Source organism: Ipomoea triloba, chromosome 13 (genome assembly GCF_003576645.1).
Source record: "Ipomoea triloba cultivar NCNSP0323 chromosome 13, ASM357664v1".
Taxonomy (NCBI): Eukaryota; Viridiplantae; Streptophyta; class Magnoliopsida; order Solanales; family Convolvulaceae; genus Ipomoea; species Ipomoea triloba.
Window position 1 is genome coordinate 30472730 of NC_044928.1, and position 19751 is coordinate 30492480.

Sequence of the window (19751 nt, forward strand, 5' to 3'; positions counted from 1 at the left end):
ATGGTATAATCATGTTTAGAATATCCATCCACACCATATATATGTCAGAATTTAGACTGTTAAAGTTACAGGTGGGACACAACAGCCTTGCATTTCCATAGATCCAACTGAGTACTTACTTTCTTTTTCCAATGCAGGTAGGAAAAAAGAATTACCCTACAATCAAACCAAGTTAATCAGATGTTAACTTGATAATTATAAATTTACAGATTTAACTCTTAGCCAAAGTAGCATATTTGTCTTATTGATTTGAGCTAAACTCGATTTACCAGCAGGGATAACCCTAGTCAAGTTCATTACACTGACTTGGTAACCCAGGTTACAAATTAAACTCACAACGAGGGCAGCTTATTGCCCTTCTTAGTTTGAGTCGGTCACAATGGGTAACCTAGGTTAGTTTACCGGTGTAGACAACCTCAATTAAATTAGTTAGATTGTTAACTTAGTAATCACAAGGTTACAAGCGCTCGACCTTCTTAGTTTGGCTCGGTTAGCTATGGGTAATCTAAATTGGTTTACCCAAATAGTTTACTGGTTGGGCAATCCAATCAAGTTGGTCAGAGGTTATTGACATTGTTTGAGTCGATAATTTGGTATTCACAAGGTTATATGTTTGACTTCCAATGAAAGCTCCCTATGACCTTCCGGTCAGCTATGAGCAACCTATGTTGGTTTACCCAAACAGTTTACTGCCAGGGCAATCCAATAAAGTTGGTCAGGTTATTGATACTGTTTGAGTTGATTAATTATGGATAATCTAGACTCGACTATTAATGAAAGTGATTTATTGACATTCTTAGTTTGAGCCGGTTAATAGCAAATTTTTGTATTGGCTCAAGCCATGACTTTTCTTGAGTGGAACAGTGGGAGTAACAGTAAATGGGCAGTAGGCAGAGGGCACTGGCTGAGCAGTTGAACACTACCAACGACAACAATTGCAACCAAACAAACTAAAAGGACACGTTGCAAAGACAATAATATAATAGGCAGACATACCACATTAAGTCTTTGATTCCTAACCTATGATTTTGAAAAACATGTGACTTCCCTTTAGATATCTACCACTATATGTATTTTATTATTTATATAATTCAATTTGTGGGTACATTATAGAGATCTATGTGGGCAAGCTAAGGTCAAGGACAAACTTTGAAAAAGTAAGCTAGTTTGTATAAAGTATTCTTTTTGCTTTATTTAATGGGATGATGGCAAGAACCTTCAATATTTTTTATTCTTTAAATAATACTAGGAATTACTTAAAATATGAATCAATGAAAATTGTATGGTGCTTACATTAGTGTATGTATTTCAGTATTCGGTACAATTTCAAAGTGAGTAGGAAAAGATTTAGATTTGCATCGGGTATTGACGTATTGTGAAGGCAATAACTTTTCGCCTTTTCCCATTCATTTTTAGACCGTTTTGATTGCACTGAAGACATCGGTATCAGTATTTCAGTATTCGGACAACTTCAAAGTGAATAGGAAAAGATTTAAATTTGCATCAGTATTGACGTACTGTGAAGGCAATATGTTTTTGCCTTTTCCTATTACTTTTAGACCGTTTTGATTTCACTTAATTGACACTTTAATTTTCTTGTGAATCAAATAATTGATAAAAACTGTTTTGTGAATTGTGATTGAGTGAAATTGTGGTATTTTGCATTTTGTTTTTGGATTTTTATGATAATTGAGGTTTTGTCAGAAAATGTAGTATAACCATAGTCATAGGGAAATGTCAGAACCTATATTGATTTTACGTAGTTCATAAATAACTATATATCGTGAATTTAAATTTTCAACAAGTTGTTAAATAGTGAACCTACTGTATGATGTGATAATAATGCATAAAGTTCAAATTTTGAAAATGGTCAAATATAGTTGCATAAATCATCTACATAATTTAAAAATTTCCAAGTGGCTTACAGTTAGCCACCCCCCACCCAAAAAAAAAAAAAACAAAAAACAAAAAACCCTCCCCAAAAAGAATTTTAAAAATAAATATTTTTTATAAGTAATAAATACATTATAGTATACTCATATATTTCTATATTAATGATAAACTTTATGTTACTATATAATTCTTGGAAAATCATTCTTGTGTAATAGGTCGTAATAGGTCGCAAACTCATACTAGAGAGGTTAATCGAAAGGATATTGACAAAAAATGAATTCGTGACATTCTAGTACAATAATTATAATTCATCGATCTGATCGCTTTCGAGTCTAGATTGAAGTTATTTAGTTTGATATTATGGTATACCACGAGTACTTTAAAGTAGCCACCATATCATTAAATTTAAAAGTTCATAAGAGGAATCAATATTATTAATTATTTGTTAGCTAAACATGTACTAGGAGGGAAGCTAAGTACCATATATGTAGACTACTTACATTCATGAATGTAGGTGAAATCAAAATAAAATTAATACTACTTTAAAACAAAACTAATTACCCGTAAAGACTATTAATTAATTAAAATAATTAGTCTCATAAAATGCATTTAAACTATCAATTAAGTTGCATGGATCCCATCTCATTATAATGCACAACCTAACCCACACGCTTTGTCTAAGCATTTCTAAATGTAAGTTAGTTTTTTTTTTTTTCTTTAAAAAATTATGCTAACACCAAATAGTAAAAATGACGACTACTATATATAAAAAGGGTGATGATCTCATGAAGAATAGGATCTGACCAGTGAGTTGATTGTGTGTCTCGCGACTAGGGTGATGTACCTCTGCAGTGGCTCTAGCCTCTAGGGACGGGGTTTTGTGGGTTTATTATTAGTAGTCCGGCAAAGTTGTGATCACCTAATAAGTTTGAAAAAAAATGATGAAATTTTTTCAAAATAAAATAATAATATTCAATAATAACAAATAGTAAAAATGGTGGGGGCAACCTCAGCTCAACCGAGTTGATTTGACAGTTGGTTCGGTAACCACAATGTGTTGGTTTCTTCATTGCGGTCCTTTGCCGATTAGGGTTACAAGACAGGCTTCACTCATAGTGCACAATCGAGTAGTATGTAGTTGCGTGCTTTCCCAAAACTAAAAATAATAATAATAATAATAATTTCCCCTTCAATTTGGCCGATTTGTATAACTTGTAGCCACTACGCAAGGGTGTTATATAAAATGAGTTTGATCAATAGGGTGTTGACAAAAATATAATCAAACTCATAACCTTCCAGATATGAAAATCATGTTCTATCCTACTCACTCCTTCACCCCTTTCGGGGGAATACTTATATATATTGGAACATAATTTTGATCAAATATTCAAGTAATCATCCCATATATCTTCATAGCTCGCTGCAGAATAATAATTATCTTAAGTCATGGCGCAATCATCCATTTGAGGACAGAAATATATATTAGTTTTTGATGAAGAAATAGTCAAACTAAAATTGATAATTTCATAGTCTATCCATAGTGGAGTACTATGGAATTGTTGGAAGTATGTAGATGCATGCAATAGCTTTATAATGATATGATGAAAATATAATAATTATATATCACGAGCTTTGTTTTGCACCTGCTAAATAATTAATATTATGCAATTAGGGGTTGTTAATTAGATGGGTAGATACCATACAAGCATCCTATGCTAATAAAAGGGAACAAAAACTATGAGTTAAGTTTGAAAAAAAAAGACCTTAAAAAATAAGTAATTGGAATATAATTACATACAAATATATGGTGTTATTAAATCGTTATCGGTGTCATGTTGTATTTAGTATAAACATGCAGGTTTAACGTGTTATAGAACTAGGTATAACACGAAACCACTTGCTTGAGACGGTAAAATAAAGTTTATGAGCATATTATATTCAAGTATAAATTAAATTTTTTAGATTTTTTTTATATCAACATTTTGAAACATCAAATTTTGTGGATGAGGTTTAGGGTTTTCAAATTTCAAATTGTGTAGGTATATATGTATATATTTTCTGACATGATTTGAAGGTAAAGAATTGTTACTGAACTAAACATTTTCACACGCCTTAAGTGATGAAAATAAAATTTATTTTGTTGGCTATCACCATTGATAGATACTCATACATGTACAATCACCATTAAAAGGAATAAAAGCAACTGACAATTGGTTATATTATTACTGTAAGATCGAAATAGATAAATTTTTCCCATAATGAAATAAAGATTGGCATCTTCCAATTGTAACTAGATGATGAAAATCGATCAGATCAATACAGAATGTGAGACAATAGTTCTTGGATGTCATTTTGTGCAAGTGTCATTCTCCTCAAACAACACAAAAAGATTCTCTTATTATTTTCTTTTGATTTACAAAAATCCGCAATAATATAGTCTTCGAGTGAAACTCGCCTTATAACCTTAGCTAGCAAATAATTATAAGGAAATAAACTATCCTATGTTATTTATAGTTGATCGGTTCAAATCAAGAAAGTTAATAACATCAGTGGTTTAAGGTAAAGTTTGAGTTATAAAAGTGAGATGAAAACAAAAGATGGCGGCACAGATAGTGATGAAGATGTTGTTTGAAAGTTGGGCAATCCCATTGGGTTAATTCCATTTTGCCCAAATTAAAGTCATCCCACTTTCCCAGTGATCCACTTAGCTTCAACGTCGCAAGTGCTTAGTGTTAGGTGAGTCATCATACCAAATTCTTCAACAGTGCTAAAAACTATGTGTCTGTCTACTTCACTTTACTGTTCGAGATCAACTTGGTTGGAACGTGAACATGGGGCTTATTAAGGACATCCTCGATGAAAGATCTTTTGCTTTTAGTTAACTTCAACCATATATATGTTAACAAATTAGTTAAAAATGACATTTTAAGTGATGGATTTGAAGCAATAGTTTGAATGGGTTTGCTCTCGATTTAGGGCAAAGTCTCAAGTTATTCTAGGTGAGGTTTAATTTGATATACTATACACTCAAAACGGATAATGGATGAATGAGAAAATAATTTTCAAAGTGTACACATTGATTTGATAAAATTAAGGTTTGATGAGGAGGATTTTAAGTAGCCTAAGTCGCATATAAGAAAATAATGTCGATTCATTTACATTAGTGTAATACATTTTAACTTTCTAAAGAGTTTGAACTATGTGGTGTAAAGATCCATTCTCGTGTGCGGGTACAAATTAAAATCTCAAAAATGAGCTTGGCAGGATAAGCCAAAAAAAAAAAAAAAAAAAAAAAAGTTGAAAGCGGAATATATTTGAGAGCTACTAAAATTTAAAATTAAAAAAAAAAAAAAAACGTTGAAAGCGGAATATATTTGAGAGCTACTAAAATTTTGTGTTCCCTTTATGTTGTGATATTTTTTGATGAATTTTTATTTTGGTAAACTCAGCTCACTCATGCACATGGCGAGTTGTGTGCACCCATAGGGAGCAAAAAAGCTGTGAAAATCATATTTGATGAGTTGATAATATATGAAGAAAGGAATAATGTTACGGTACATTGTAGTTTCTCTAAAAATGATGAGATACTAAAAGTTTGACAAGATGTATGTTGTGACGTGTTGTTACTAATTAGTTTTTAAAAAAACTCATATTGAATTAGTTAATAATAACATATTACATTAAAATTTAGTGAAACTTGTCACGTTGTAAAAGATTTGGTTCTTTAACAAAATCTTTATCAAATTAAAAAGACCCAAAATATTTACAAATAGAACCATAAGCTAATGTAGTAATGTATATATATATATACATAGTACAATCAACAATTCAATATATCATATTTTGTGGTAATGAAAATTGGATTCCAACCCTATGGAAACCTAGGAATAAGTTCAAAATTCTATAGGTAAAAAAGCAATACATAAAATTAAAAAAAAAAAAAAAACGTGATAAAGATTCTAAAACAATGGAATATTGTTGTTTGGAAGTCAATATATGGTGAATAACACTATAAATGTTATAAATTTAAAACACAATCTACTTTACTTTAATTTAATTATGGCAACAACTCAGACCCGGTACTCTAAAATACTATTTTTCGTACAAGTATCATATTACATTTGGGTAGCTTTATGTTATTATCACAAGGGTGGACTAAATTTGAGTGGAGTTTGAAAAGAATGGAAGATGGATGGGAATTGAATGCAATGAAGTGATATGCATGTTATGTTTAGTACAATGAGAGACCAATTTTGAAAGCAATGTTATTAAAATCTAGCCGTTAATTAAGCCCATGATGATTAAAATCTGAATAATGGAAGTCCTTAGTGGCTTGAATGTATTGTACAATGTCTTGCCTACCACCACCTGCACCAAAACTACAAATTAATTAAATCTCCAATACAAGTCTAGCATCTGTGGTTAATTATCCATCAAAATTCGTCTGGATTAAACTCACCCGTGAGTTCAAATAAAAATAAAAATAAAGGTAGCATGTTACTAAACAAATGAACAAAAGTGATATATAACAACATGATAGTAATATATCAAATATGCCTAACAATTTCTAGATATGTCAATTTTTTTGACATGCAGAGATTCTTCATCCCCGTTTTAACAAGGATGGGGACCAGCACCAACATCCGGAGAACAAGGACATGGGATACCTCTCCCTGCCCTGTCATAGCCTTTGGGGTGTGTGCGCGTGCGCGCGCCGAGGGCAAGGACCGGTATATATATATTGTAGCATGTTATTAAACGAGTGAAAGAGATATATAATAACATGAGGGTGATAGATCAAATATACCTAATCATTTCTAGAGACGACAATTTATCTGACCATGCGAGGATTCTTGATCCCTGCTCCAACAGGGGGATGCAGGACCAAAATTTGAAGAACGCGAACAACGATACCTCTCCCTACCCTGCTCTTCCTCTTGATAAATTACTATATATGTATATATTGATGAAGTGAATTGAAAACTTAAATACTGAACTAATGTTTGAATTTGGTTGTATGGATTAAGAATTTAATATTTAAACTTTTTTATTAAATATAAAAATTTGTATTAAATTACTAGTTTGAGTATGTACGCGATTGATTAGGGGCGGGAATTTTCTGTTCTAAAAAATTTCATGCGAGGATCGGACAAGATGAAAAAATTGTTCTATTTCCCGATTAGGGTAAGGGTGGGGTTGTGAGAACGATAACAGGAGTATACTTTCCGCCTCATTGCTATCCCTAATTATTTCTCTTGTGACTTGGACGCTTCATTTGAATAAGTGAAAAGAAAATGTCATATAACAACACAATATATATCAATAGTACCCTATACTAATTCGTAATAGTGAAGGCTCACTTTCTATCTTTAAGATGGATACGCAATATCACTATTACTTTATATTTTTCTTATTTTGGCATATGGGTTCATCTCCAATAATTGTATTCCACAAGACCACCTACAGTACAACATCAACCAAAAAGGAATATATGTTCAAAACGGTGCGCGATAATATCTTCTACTTTAGAATCAAGGAGAATAGGAAACTTAATCGGCCCAAGACAACATCGTAGTCGTTTTATATTAAAGCTTGGGCTGGTCTTTTTGCCCAAGAGACAATACAACATCTCATTCAACTATTCTACTACATGAACATTTTGATTAACATAAAAATTAATAGTCGTTAATTGAAGGCACGCTTTGAGTGAATGAGCTAAATCAGTCTAAGTTGTCTAGCTATAGCTGACTGGCTTAAACGATTAATAAGGTTAAATTAAAAGATAACTCTTATAGCTGACATACTAAACTAAAAAAGTGAATAGATCAGACAATTTTCATGAAGAGTCAAATTTAAAATTGTATGATTACCGAGCTGAGTCAATTGTTTGATTAATTTGGTTTGGGTTGGTCGAGTACATGAATATTGATCCATGCATGCATGCATGCATGGCAACAGTCTAAGGCACAAAAATTAAAGAGCATCAAAGTGACAGACTGACAACTATATATGTTCAACATGTTCTCCATCCAGCAACTTGTATATATAGATTCACTAGCTTTGAAATTCCATGGTGTTAGATAGATAGATATATTATATTCTTTTTGAAGATAAGTACCATTGATTTTATTATCGGAGATGGTCTAATGTATTCTTAAATTAAAATAAAATATAAGAGAGTTGAGATAGGAATGAATGAAGAGATTGAGTGCGATATGATGGAGCTAGTAGTAGTTGTCGTCTTCGTTTGTATTGCTTTGAAAAGAAATTTAATTTGAAACCAAAGAGATTTAATTAGAAAGCTCGAGGTTGGATCCTGACTTTAGGTATGGAGCAGTCTTAAATCTCCAGGTCAGCTATCTCACCCAATAGAGGTGCCTACAATCCAACGAAGGGATTAGTCACTGTGTTCGACAGTGAAAACATTGGGCTACACCAAAAAAAAAAAAAAAAAAAANTTCGACAGTGAAAACATTGGGCTACACCAAAAAAAAAAAAAAAAAAAAGTGACTCCTCGAAGACTCTCATTTGATGGATCAATAAGCCCCAGTCGTTATACTGTAGACCATGGTCAAAAAACGACGTCGTTTCAATAAGTTGGAGAAACGACTCCTGTAAATCTTCGTAACTAATACTACATTTCATCTCAAATGATACTACAGTTGTGTTGAACTGATACTGCAGTTGTGTTGAAAGAGAATTGCAGTTGCGCGGAACGGAGGCCGTTTCATCCGCGGTCCACAGTAAAATTTGCGCAATAAGTCACATGGATAACTTAATTGATCACAGGAGTAAAGTTTAGAAAGAACGACCATTAGATTATATGAATTAAATTTTTTTTTTATAGGTTAAGGCAGGTTTGTAGTAACAAAAATTTATTATATGATATTATAATCGAGGATATAGAATACTCCATACCAAAAAAAGAAACAAAAAAGTAGTGAGGGAAGTACTCATCATAGAAATTTAATTTCTAGATTTACAATATAATGCATGGATTTACACTGCTCTTACTACATATATAATGACTAACCGCGACAGTTATTATAGGTATTCCGTTATTCATCTTCCCCATCTCTCTCAACGCATCTGGCTGTCCGTGCAGTACAAAGTATTGGTGCACATCTCGTAAGGATTGGCCGGCGGCGGCAGACAATTCGCGGCGAAAATCCGGCCGCCGTTGTGAGGCTGCAGCGCCGCCGCCTGATTTGGATCGTAGAGGAGACTCATTCTAACATCTTCAGTTATTGTTTCCTCCTCCGGCGTGCCATGGCTGCCGCCGCCGCCGCCTTTTGCCGCCTCTCTCTCCCCACCAAATTCATCGTTTTTCGCAAATCTTCCCCTCACCCGTGGCCGGCTATCCGCCAGAGTTTTCCTGCACGCGTACTGCCCAATTGCAAATAAACCACTTTTAGTTCGTCAAATCATCAGAAAAATTCTCTATTTTTCTTTATATCTGATCTAAGAGTTACATCTATTATTCTGTCTGTCTCAAAAAGTTCTTAGGATTCGATTCTTAAAAGGTAAAATTATATTGTAATTATCAGAACCGGAAATAAACATGACAGATAAAATGGAATTAAGGGTAAAATTTACTGTGTAATGAACAGAACGGGATAATAAACATGACAGGTAAAACGGGATTAGCAGTTTAGTAGGGTAAATAGTTAATTAATACCTTGATCTTCTTACTGAAATTCCTCTCATTCCTTTTCTTCAAGTACCTATGGATCTTCTCCTTCCTTTGCTCCACAGAAAGCTTTCCAACTTTGAAGGTGGAATCCTCTAAGCTTGTGATGTCTGATGCCAATGGCGTCGAAGTGCTGCCTGCTCCACTAACCAGGTGTTGGCTTTCACTGCTCACTGCCTTTTATTCAACCCAAATAATTAAACAAAAGTTCAGTTAAATCTGATCTTGCCCACAATCTACCACTTATATAAACAAATTGAGCAGTCTTAATTAAATATTCTTTTTTAAAGTAGTATGTTGGGTAAACTCTGTCTTATGGCCTTAGCTGATGAAGGACCATAAATAGATTAAAATTTGTCTTATGGCCCTAGCTATTTGAAGGACCATAAATAGATTAAAATCTGTCTTATGATCTTAACTGTTAAAGGACTACATAAATCAGTCTAGGTTAGGCAGTTAATTGTTTCAAACTAAAAAAGTCAATTGGCCATTGGGATCATATCAAACTTGTAATCTTCGATCAGATTGAGTTGAATCTTGAAATAATGTGTGGAATTCAAGAAATGTTGAGTGGGATATGGTTAAAGTTAGTACCTGAAGGTCATTGGAGAAGTTGTAAGGCCGTGAGATGGTGTCAGGGCAAAAAAGTGATCTGCTGCCATTATTGTCTGCTTGAAAGTCCAGTTCTTGAGGCTGAAACATGGCGCCGCCGGCGAAGACGCCGGAGTTTTCAGCGGGGAGGGGGAGGGGGAGGTAGTCTAGGATTGAACAAGACGGCATGTAAGACGAAGGAACAGACGACAAACATTCTTCCTCGTACGGTTGAGGCAGAGGCGGCGGAATCAGTTGAACCGGCGGCTGCTCCGGCGGGTACTGGCCGCCGCCGTTAGGGACGGGCCCTTGGCCGTTGAGCAACGAGAGGTCGAACTGGCCGTCGAGGAGGAACTGCGGCGGGATGGTGAAGTTAAAGTCTATAGAACGCGAAATGTCGTCTTCTTGTGGGTCGAAAAAGACGGACAAGTTGTTGTTATTGTTGACAGCGCCGGCGCCGGCCGCCGTGGTATTGTCGCCGGCGGTGGCAATTTCGTCGTTCTTTTCAGCTCCGGCACCGCCGGAGAACTTAGTCATGTCTTGAGTGTGGGAAAGACCCGTGGAATGCGACGAATGTTCCTCGTAACAACAATTGGAGCTCGAACCCACCTCGGAAATTTGCACCGCCGCCGCCGCCGTCTCCGGGAACAGCTCCGACTCACAAAACTCTAGAAGTTGTGCACTCAAGGGGCTTGTAATCTCCTCCTGCAACAATTAAGTGAAATTAAACCATAATAACCCAATCATGCAATCCCATTCTTGCATGCATGTTCTTCCTACGTCCGGACACTACAGAGTACCTGATGGCAAATAACCCTGACTAGTGACTGCCTGGTCACTAATAATCCACTAAACGAATAAAATCTGCTTACATTTTTCAGGTCGGTTCAATTACTTATCAATTTTATGTTTGAACGATTCGCGATCTATCCCAACACTTTGGTGGGAGCACTTATATGGGGAGAGCTAGCTTAGCAAAGGGGAAGTAATCTTTATGGGGGGAGAAATAGTGTGACATACAAATTGGGAAAGGCAATAATAACAACTTTAGAGCACTAAGAGCCCCCATTATGAAAAAGCTAAGGCATAAATGAAGTGGTACTATATCCTCTACCTGCAATTTTCTGAATAAGAGAATCAAACAACCAAACATTATCATGCATTCTTCAAATGGGGAAAGCTTAAGTGCTACGAGAGTGAAAAAGCTAAAAGATTCCATTGTAATCCAAGCTAGAAAGAAAAGCATGGAATTGAAGTTGCCCATCAAAATGCTTTCAAGAAAATGATATATTTTGGAATAACTTCTAAAAGATGATGATAATGATCATCATGATCATGATCATGAAGGTTGCTTTCATTCCCACCCTGCTGGACTCACTTTCTTTAATTCATTCTTACCCCCCCCCCCACCCCACCCCCTACCTATTAGCTTATCAACTTCAACATCTATCTTTCCAAGAATCTTCACCATCAATCCCCATCCCCAGGCCAATACGACTCTCGTACAAAAACAAAGAACAGAAAACAGAAAACAAGGTATGGATCTTCTCTAACGAAGTGGCCAGAAGTTATATATTTACAAATAAACAAAAAGAAAGAACATGAAACAGAAAATAAGGTCTGGGTATTCTCTAACGAAGTGACTCAAAGTTATATATCTGCAAATAAACATAAACAAAGAACAGAAAACAGAAAACAAGGTCTGGGTCGGGACCAGAATAACATATATAATTATGCGAAAAAGGGAACGGAGCGAGCAAAGAAAAGTTACCATGGGAAGCTGCTCTTGAGGAAGATGATGATGAGCCATGTTGTTGTTGTTGTCGTCGTCGTTGTGGTGAAGCATAATGGAGGCTAATTGGATTGTTGTTCGGCGTCGTCGAATGTGAGAAATATTGTGAGGGGAAAGCTAGGTTTTATGATGCAAAAGACTTGGCGACTAGGCTTCCCAGGATGAGAGACAAGGAAAGAAGAAGCAGAAAGTCGTAGGTTGTCTCACACCTAGCTTAATGGTAGCGTTCATGTTTAGTGGAAGGGAAAGCTCCATGCAAGAAAATAGGCTGATTTGATGTGAGAAAAAAGAGGGAAGGTTTAGGAGGAGGAGAGTTGGGAAGAAAGAAGGGGACAAGGTTGGGTTGGGTGTGCTTGGATGAAAAGGAGTCAGTTAAATAGGGTTTGGATGTAAAATGTGTTGCACGCTATGGCCTACTTTCGTGTGTCCGTACGGCCTAGGATGTCGGATCCTATCCTCGTTTGTTTGTTTGTCTGTCCGTACGTGAGGGTTGGACTGCGTTGACCGTACGTCCTTTAAATTTGAGGCGGTCAACCGTGGTTGGACTTCGTTGACTGGAGGATGCATGACACGTCCGCGATTGTCTCCGCGGCTGCGCTTTGCTGACATGGCCGCACCATGCCCAATAGTTATGGATTGTTATAAACATTGACTTGGATACACACCTTGCATTAGATCCATTCCCCAATAATGGTTGGATGAGGTAAATCATAAATCGTTATGTTAATTTCTAGATTTGCACCTATTACTTGTATACTTTTGTCAACAAGGGATCTTAATCACTTATGATCCATCAAGACTTCAAACACCCATCCACACTATTGATCGCTCGAGCCAGACTTTAGGATGATCGATCACACTAATTGAGTTCACTCATTTGACTTGGTATCACAAGATTTTAAGTTTGATTCACTGTGATAGTTGTTTATTGGCCTTATTGGCTTTAGCCGGTCAATTATGGACAACCTAAACTAGTTTACCTCCTTGCAGTCCTTTTGCCGGCGGCTAGGGTTATAAGCATGCTTCACTTAGAGGCTAGAGCATATTTTCGAATAGCGGTGACAAATTTTTTTGTAAATCAATATAGAGTAAAACTTATGTGGTCAAGCCAGGCCGAACTGACCGTGTGAATATGTGATGAGTTAGGTTACCGTGATTTGTACTAATGTTGGATTTATGTAGATTTGGGTTGGACCAGTAATACTGACCGGCACAACTTACTTCAATGTAAAAGTTATAATTAATTTACTATTCCATTAAGAAACGTAATAAAGTGATAATTAATTAAATAATTAAATAATTATAATGCATCAATATAAATTAAAATTTAATGTTTGACATGACACATTTTATCATAGTTGATCGAATCTCTAATGTAATTTCACAGTTATATATTATTAACAATTTCTTTACCACCTATCCTAAACTGCTTGATTAATGAAGTTAAATTTGAATAACGTGTGCTCAGATAGCTTCAACACATATATATGGACCCCCACCCCCTCCTATTCCTGATATGGAATGTTAGTCCCACACATAATGTTTTCAAAAAGGAGAAAATAAAGTGGCATGCAAGGGGCATTGATGCTAACTTAATTTGCTCAATTTACTTCAAAAACATTGTCACTCAAAAGCGACACTGCCTTTGCATCTCTCGGTCAAACATGGAACAGAATTGATTTATCAACACATGACCATCTGTGAATAGTATACTATACATATCATTTTATTCTACCCTCCTCCTCGGTTTGAATCAATCAGTTATAGGCAATCTAGATTGACTTTTGCATACTAGGATTACAAGATAGACTTTACCCATAATGCACATTCGAGTAGCAGTTGTAGAATTTTCCGTAAATCAAATAGGTCATTTTAATCCTAATTACGGAGTAATTAATTAGCCAATATACTTAAATATGTTTAAACACGACAATGTTATATAGCAAAGTTAACTTTTTTTTTTTCGTCTAGCTAACCGTATGTTTCGTCAATCACTCATCAACTAAAATCACGCACCGAGACTAATCTTGTTTGTGCTCGCTGGATAATACATCTTGAAAGTGACTTACGCTATCTCATCTAATCCACACCGACCAATGAGTAAATAACACTTTTGTGTTTCTAAGTTATATCCTTAATCCTTTACTAATTTGAGGTATAAATCTCGTCATTTAGTTTCGTCCAAAGTAACTAACATTATAGATTCCATTAACTCTTACAGAAAATTTCAAAAACTCTTATTTTGCAAGATTAGTTTGGTCGTTTAAGCAACAACTTTTCTTTTTCATATCCCCATACTCGATCTCCACACCTCACAACCCCCGTAGCTTTTGTCGTCGATCTTCGCTTCACCATTGTTGGTTTGCTGTAGGGAAAAAATTGGGTAGAGATTTGGACTGAGTTTGACTACCGAGTGTGGATCGTGGGTAAGTTTTAATAATAATAATAATAATAATAATAATAATAATAATAATAATAACTATACTCGATCATTTGCTAAAAAATGAACTAAAAACACTAAAACAATTTTATCGAATGCAACTAAACATTTTCATAAAATGTTTTCCATAAGTCATTTTTCTAACTATTAATTATCTTTTATCAAAGAGATTCCCGATTCTTGAAGATTTCATTAGTGGCTGTGAGTAAAGTCTCTGGAAAGGGACAACACAACACTTAGGAAACTATTTTGACTGTACGGATAAGCCTATGCATTTGAACTTTTAAACATATGCTTTTCGAATATATTTCTTTGTATTTGTAGTATTCAATTACTCTACTAGTACAGGTGCTGTAATGAGTCACATTTTTGTATTCCAGCAAAGAAGAGACGTTCACATTTTTCCATGACATTAATATATAAATAAATAAATTATAAACTTTGTTACTCATCCAATCACAACGTTACACACAGTCACATAATATATGTATATATAAGATGTGAAAATGTCGAAAGCAACTCTAGCTATAAGATGGTCGGGCATTTGGCTTTTCGCAAAATTTTAAATTTGACTCCCGAAATTGTCTAGTGGTAATTGGTATTCATAGTTTGAGTAAAACAACTTGTCAGTAGAGTCGTTGCCAAAACGAGTATAACCCACCAAACTAGCCCGTTCCTGCCTAGTATACATACATTACTAACGTGTGTGTATATATGCACACCATTTCATATAATTATATATATAATCTATAGGTTTATTTATATAAAAAAAAAAGTATTAGTAATTAGTACATTGTATAAATGATTTGTTATTGACTTATATATTAATGCATGTATTTAATTATTTATAATGACTAAGTACTTTATTAGTTATTATTGTTTTTAACAAATTACAACTACATTAATATATGTTTAAACTATTCAATTTATTTTAGTATACAATTATTATATTTTTTATATTAATTTTTTAAATTTAAAACTTTTAAAATTTGGCGAGCCCCACCAAGGCCCGTGGGCGTAATGGGGACAAACCTGCCGCTTCCCTTAGGCCTATATTATTTGCTGGCTTTGGCGGGTCCCATCTCGCCACCCCATTTCGACAACTCTATTTTCCAGTTAGGGTTACAAGTAGGACTTCACCTAATATGCACTTTTAAGTTCTATCAAATTTGAACTCGAACTAAGCTCAAGTTTAAAACTCTTTGACTCATGGCTTAGTTTGTTGAATCACTTACAAATTAATTGAAATGAGCTCGAGCTTTATATATATATATATATATATATATATATATATATATATATATATATATATATATACATACACAAGACGTTTCTAAGGTGTCAATCGACACTAGTAACTAACTCTTTATATTTTGTATCACCTAAAGCAAATAGTAAAGGTATTGAGCTGAGTTTAATTTGTAACAAAAATTATAAAGATATTATTTTCAAAGTGTTGCGCCCGCGGAAGTGGGATAGATCAGATTGCAACAATAATTTGAGAAAGAAAAATAAATGAGGCACAGATTTTACGTGGAAAACCCCTAAACAAATTAGGGTAAAAACCACGGGCAAGGGTAGAAGAATTTCACTATGAGAAAATAGGAGTTACAACCACTCTCTAACTAACAAGGAAAAAACAAGGATAATTCTCTCTTGCTAGGAAGGAGAAATACACTCAACAAACTCTCTAATATCTCTAGTATATGAGGGAAGAATAGAATGATTTGGGATGACAAGAATGGCAAATGACCTCCCTATTTATAGTTGAGGAATAGGGGTCATTTTGTAGTTAGTCCAAAGTTTAGGGACCAAATAATAAATATTTTGGTAGGTGCCTAACTCCATCCCTAACTCTTTTGACTTGCCTAATTCTTTGTCAATTGTTGATATTTGCCTAATTATGGCTGCTGCAGCATTGCCTAATTCTGCCGACAATCTCCCACTTGAAGATTAGATTGTAACAATCATATCTTCACACCATTCTTTCTACCTTGCACTTTCCATGTCGCTTACGTCTCTATCAGGCCACAGGAAGATCGACACCAAGTAAACTTATCAACATTGATTACCTTTGTTAGGAAATCTGCTACGTTGTCCGTGGTATGGATTTTCTGCAAATCTACTGTCCCTTCTTCCACCTTCTCTCGGATGAAATGGTACTGCACTCGTATGTGTTTCGTCCTTGAATGAAATGCAGGATTCCTTGCTAGATGCAAGGCACTCTGACTGTCACAAAACAAAGAGACAAACTCTTGTTTGTGCCCGAGCTCCTCCAATAGCATTTTCAACCAAATTGCTTCTTTACTGGCTTGTGTAGCTGCTACGTATTCTGCTTCTGTTGTTGATGTAGCCACAACTGCTTGCAGTTTTGAAACCCAGCTTACAGCTCCACCAGCAACTTTGAACACATATCCTGTCGTAGATTTACTCTTATCCAAATCCCCTGCATAGTCAGAATCCACATACCCGTTGATAAGAAAATCTGATCCTCCATAACATAATGCAACATCTGAGGTCCCCTTGATGTATCTTAGGACCCTCTTCACACAGTTCCAATGCTCTCTGCCTGGATTCGCCATGTACCGACTCACTACTCCCACTGCTTGTGCAATGTCTGGTCTTGTACAAATCATAGCGAACATTAGACTCCCCACCGCTGATGCATACGGTACTCGAGACATCTCCATCCTCCCTTCTTCATTGCTAGGACTCATACTTGAGGATACTTTGAGATTAATAGGAAGAGGGGTAGAAATTGGCTTACAATCTTGCATGCTGAAACGTGACAAGATTTTCTTTAAATAATTCTTTTGAGAAAGCCAAATCTTCCTATTACCTCTGTCTCGGTGAATTTGCATCCCTAGAATCTTGTTTGCTGGTCCCAAGTCCTTCATTTCGAATTCCCTAGCCAGTTGTGCCTTCAATTCATCAATGTGATCTTTGTTGGGGCCTGCGACCAACATGTCATCTACATACAACAGCAATATAACAAAGTTATTTTTTCCAAACCTCTTGAAATATGCACAAGGGTCTGCATTCAGTCTGTTGTATCCAAGGCACATGATGAAGGAATCAAATCTCTTATACCAACACCTTGGCGCCTGCTTTAAACCGTACAGAGATTTGTTCAACCTGCAAACCAAGTTCTGATTCTCTTTGTCTTCAAATCCTTCAGGCTGGAGCATATATATCTCTTCTTCAAGATCTCCATGAAGAAAAGCCGTTTTCACATCTAGCTGCTCTAGATGGAAGTTGAATGTAGCACACATCGCCAAAACTACACGAACTGTTGTTAGTCGAACCACAGGTGAAAATATTTCATTGAAATCAATACCTTCTTTCTGAGCATATCCCTTCACCACCAGTCTTGCACGATACCGCTCCACTTGATCGTCACCATTCCTTTTGATTTTGAAGACCCATTTGTTACCAATTGGCTTCCTTCCTTGTGGTAGTGGCACAAGTTCCCATGTATTATTTTTATGGAGAGCTTCTATTTCTTCCTGCATTGCTGCCGTCCATTGAGAAACATCTGAGCTGTTTATCGCCTCCTGAAAGGTTGATGGCTCACCATCCTCTGTTAGAAGGCAGTATGCAACATTCCCTTCCATAACATAATCTGAGTGCCAAGTGGGACGTCTTCTTTCACGGTCTGATTGACGAGTTGTTGGAGCTCTAGAGCGTTCTGGTTCTGGTTCCTCGTGCGCCGGTTCTGCTTCAGAAGAATCTTGTTCAAATTCCTCCTCTACCTGTATCTGAGTAGTTTCTGGCTTTTCCTTTTTCGTGCTATCATCAACTTCTCCTCTTTGTAGCTTGTCCTCTACAAAGATAACATCCCTGCTGATGACAACTTTGTGGGCAGTGGGATCCCACAAGCGATACCCCTTTACTCCATCAGCATACCCCAAGAATCTACATTTCCTGGACTTCGGATCCAACTTTGTAATTTCCTGGGCATTGTACATTGCATACACAATGCTTCCAAATATATGGAGGTTTGAATAATCAACAGGCTTACCAGTCCACATCTCCATTGGTGTCTTCAGCTCGATTGCAGTTGATGGAGCTCGATTCACCAAATAACAGGCGGTATTGACTGCTTCTGCCCAGAATGATTTTTCTAAGCCCGCAGCCCTCAACATTGCTCTTGTCCTTTCCAGCAAGGTTCTGTTCATCCGCTCTGCCACTCCATTTTGTTGAGGAGTGTATGCCACCGTGAACTGCCTTTTGATGCCTTCCTTCTTGCAGAAGTCATCAAATTCCTCACTTGTATATTCCCCTCCATTATCTGCCCTGAAACACTTGATCTTCTTCCCGGAATCAAGTTCCACCCGTGCTTTGAAGGCTTTGAAAGTCGCAAACACATCTGACTTTCTCTTGATAGGGTACACCCAGCATCTCCTTTGTTAACCCCGGAAGTAGCTTTTGCTCCACAAGAATCTTCATTCCTTGTTCTGACATGTGCCCAAGTTTCTGATGCCATAGCAGCGTAGAGTCTAGACTACATGCGGCAACCGATGCCTCTGCTTCTTGCAAAGTCTCTTCCTTCAGCATGTATAGATTTGCAGCTATCTTCTCCCCTTTCATCACCACAAGCGCTCCTTGGAAAATCTTCATGACTCCTTTCTGTGTTTCAATCTTGGTTGCACTATTATCCAATATTCCATAGGATAATAGATTTTTCTTCAGGCCCTTCACGTGCCGTACATCCTGAACAGTTTGGACTGTTCCATCGTACATCTTCAGCTTGATGGTTCCAATGCCGATAATCTCCAAGGCATGATCGTCGCAGCTGTACACAGATCCTCCTGAGATTGGTTCATAATGATGGAACCATTCTCTCCTTGAGGTCATGTGATATGTGGCTCCCGAGTCTATAAGCCATATATCCGCGAACCTTTTTCTGCCTTCCCTGGCTATTGATGCTTCGCAACAGAGAGCACTTCCATCATCTGAGGTACTTGCAACATTTCCTTGAGGATTGGAATTCTGAGGTAAATTCCAACAATCTTTCTTCAGGTGACCCTTCTTTCCACAGTTGTAACACTTTAAATTCTTCTTACTTGATTTTGATCTACCACGACCACTGCTTTGGCCACGTTCTGTTGACCTTCCTCTCATCACCATTAACGCCTCTGCCTGTTGCAGATTGACTTGTCTGTCCTCCTTGTTCTTGCGCCGACTTTCTTCTTCAAGAACCGCAGCTGCAACATCATCGAAGACTAGATAGTCTGTAAGGATGTTGTTTGTTAAGTTGATGATGAGCTGATCATACGAATCAGGTAGACTCTGAAGTAGAAATTCCGCACGCTCCTGTGGCTCTATTTTACAGCTTAGAGATG

General features: G+C 36.3%; 1 protein-coding gene across 1 annotated transcript; it reads right to left on the reverse strand.

Annotated features, from left to right (window-relative positions):
• Positions 1–8831: 8831 nt before the first annotated feature.
• Positions 8832–12297, reverse strand: LOC116002780. Its single transcript, XM_031242949.1, has 4 exons — positions 11946–12297; positions 10178–10879; positions 9572–9760; positions 8832–9279 (listed from the first exon to the last, which is right to left on the reverse strand). Exons 1-4 carry the CDS (start codon positions 12018–12020, stop codon positions 8974–8976), a joined length of 1272 nt encoding a protein of 423 aa, XP_031098809.1. The 5' UTR covers positions 12021–12297; the 3' UTR covers positions 8832–8973.
• Between the last annotated feature and the right edge of the window lie 7454 nt (positions 12298–19751).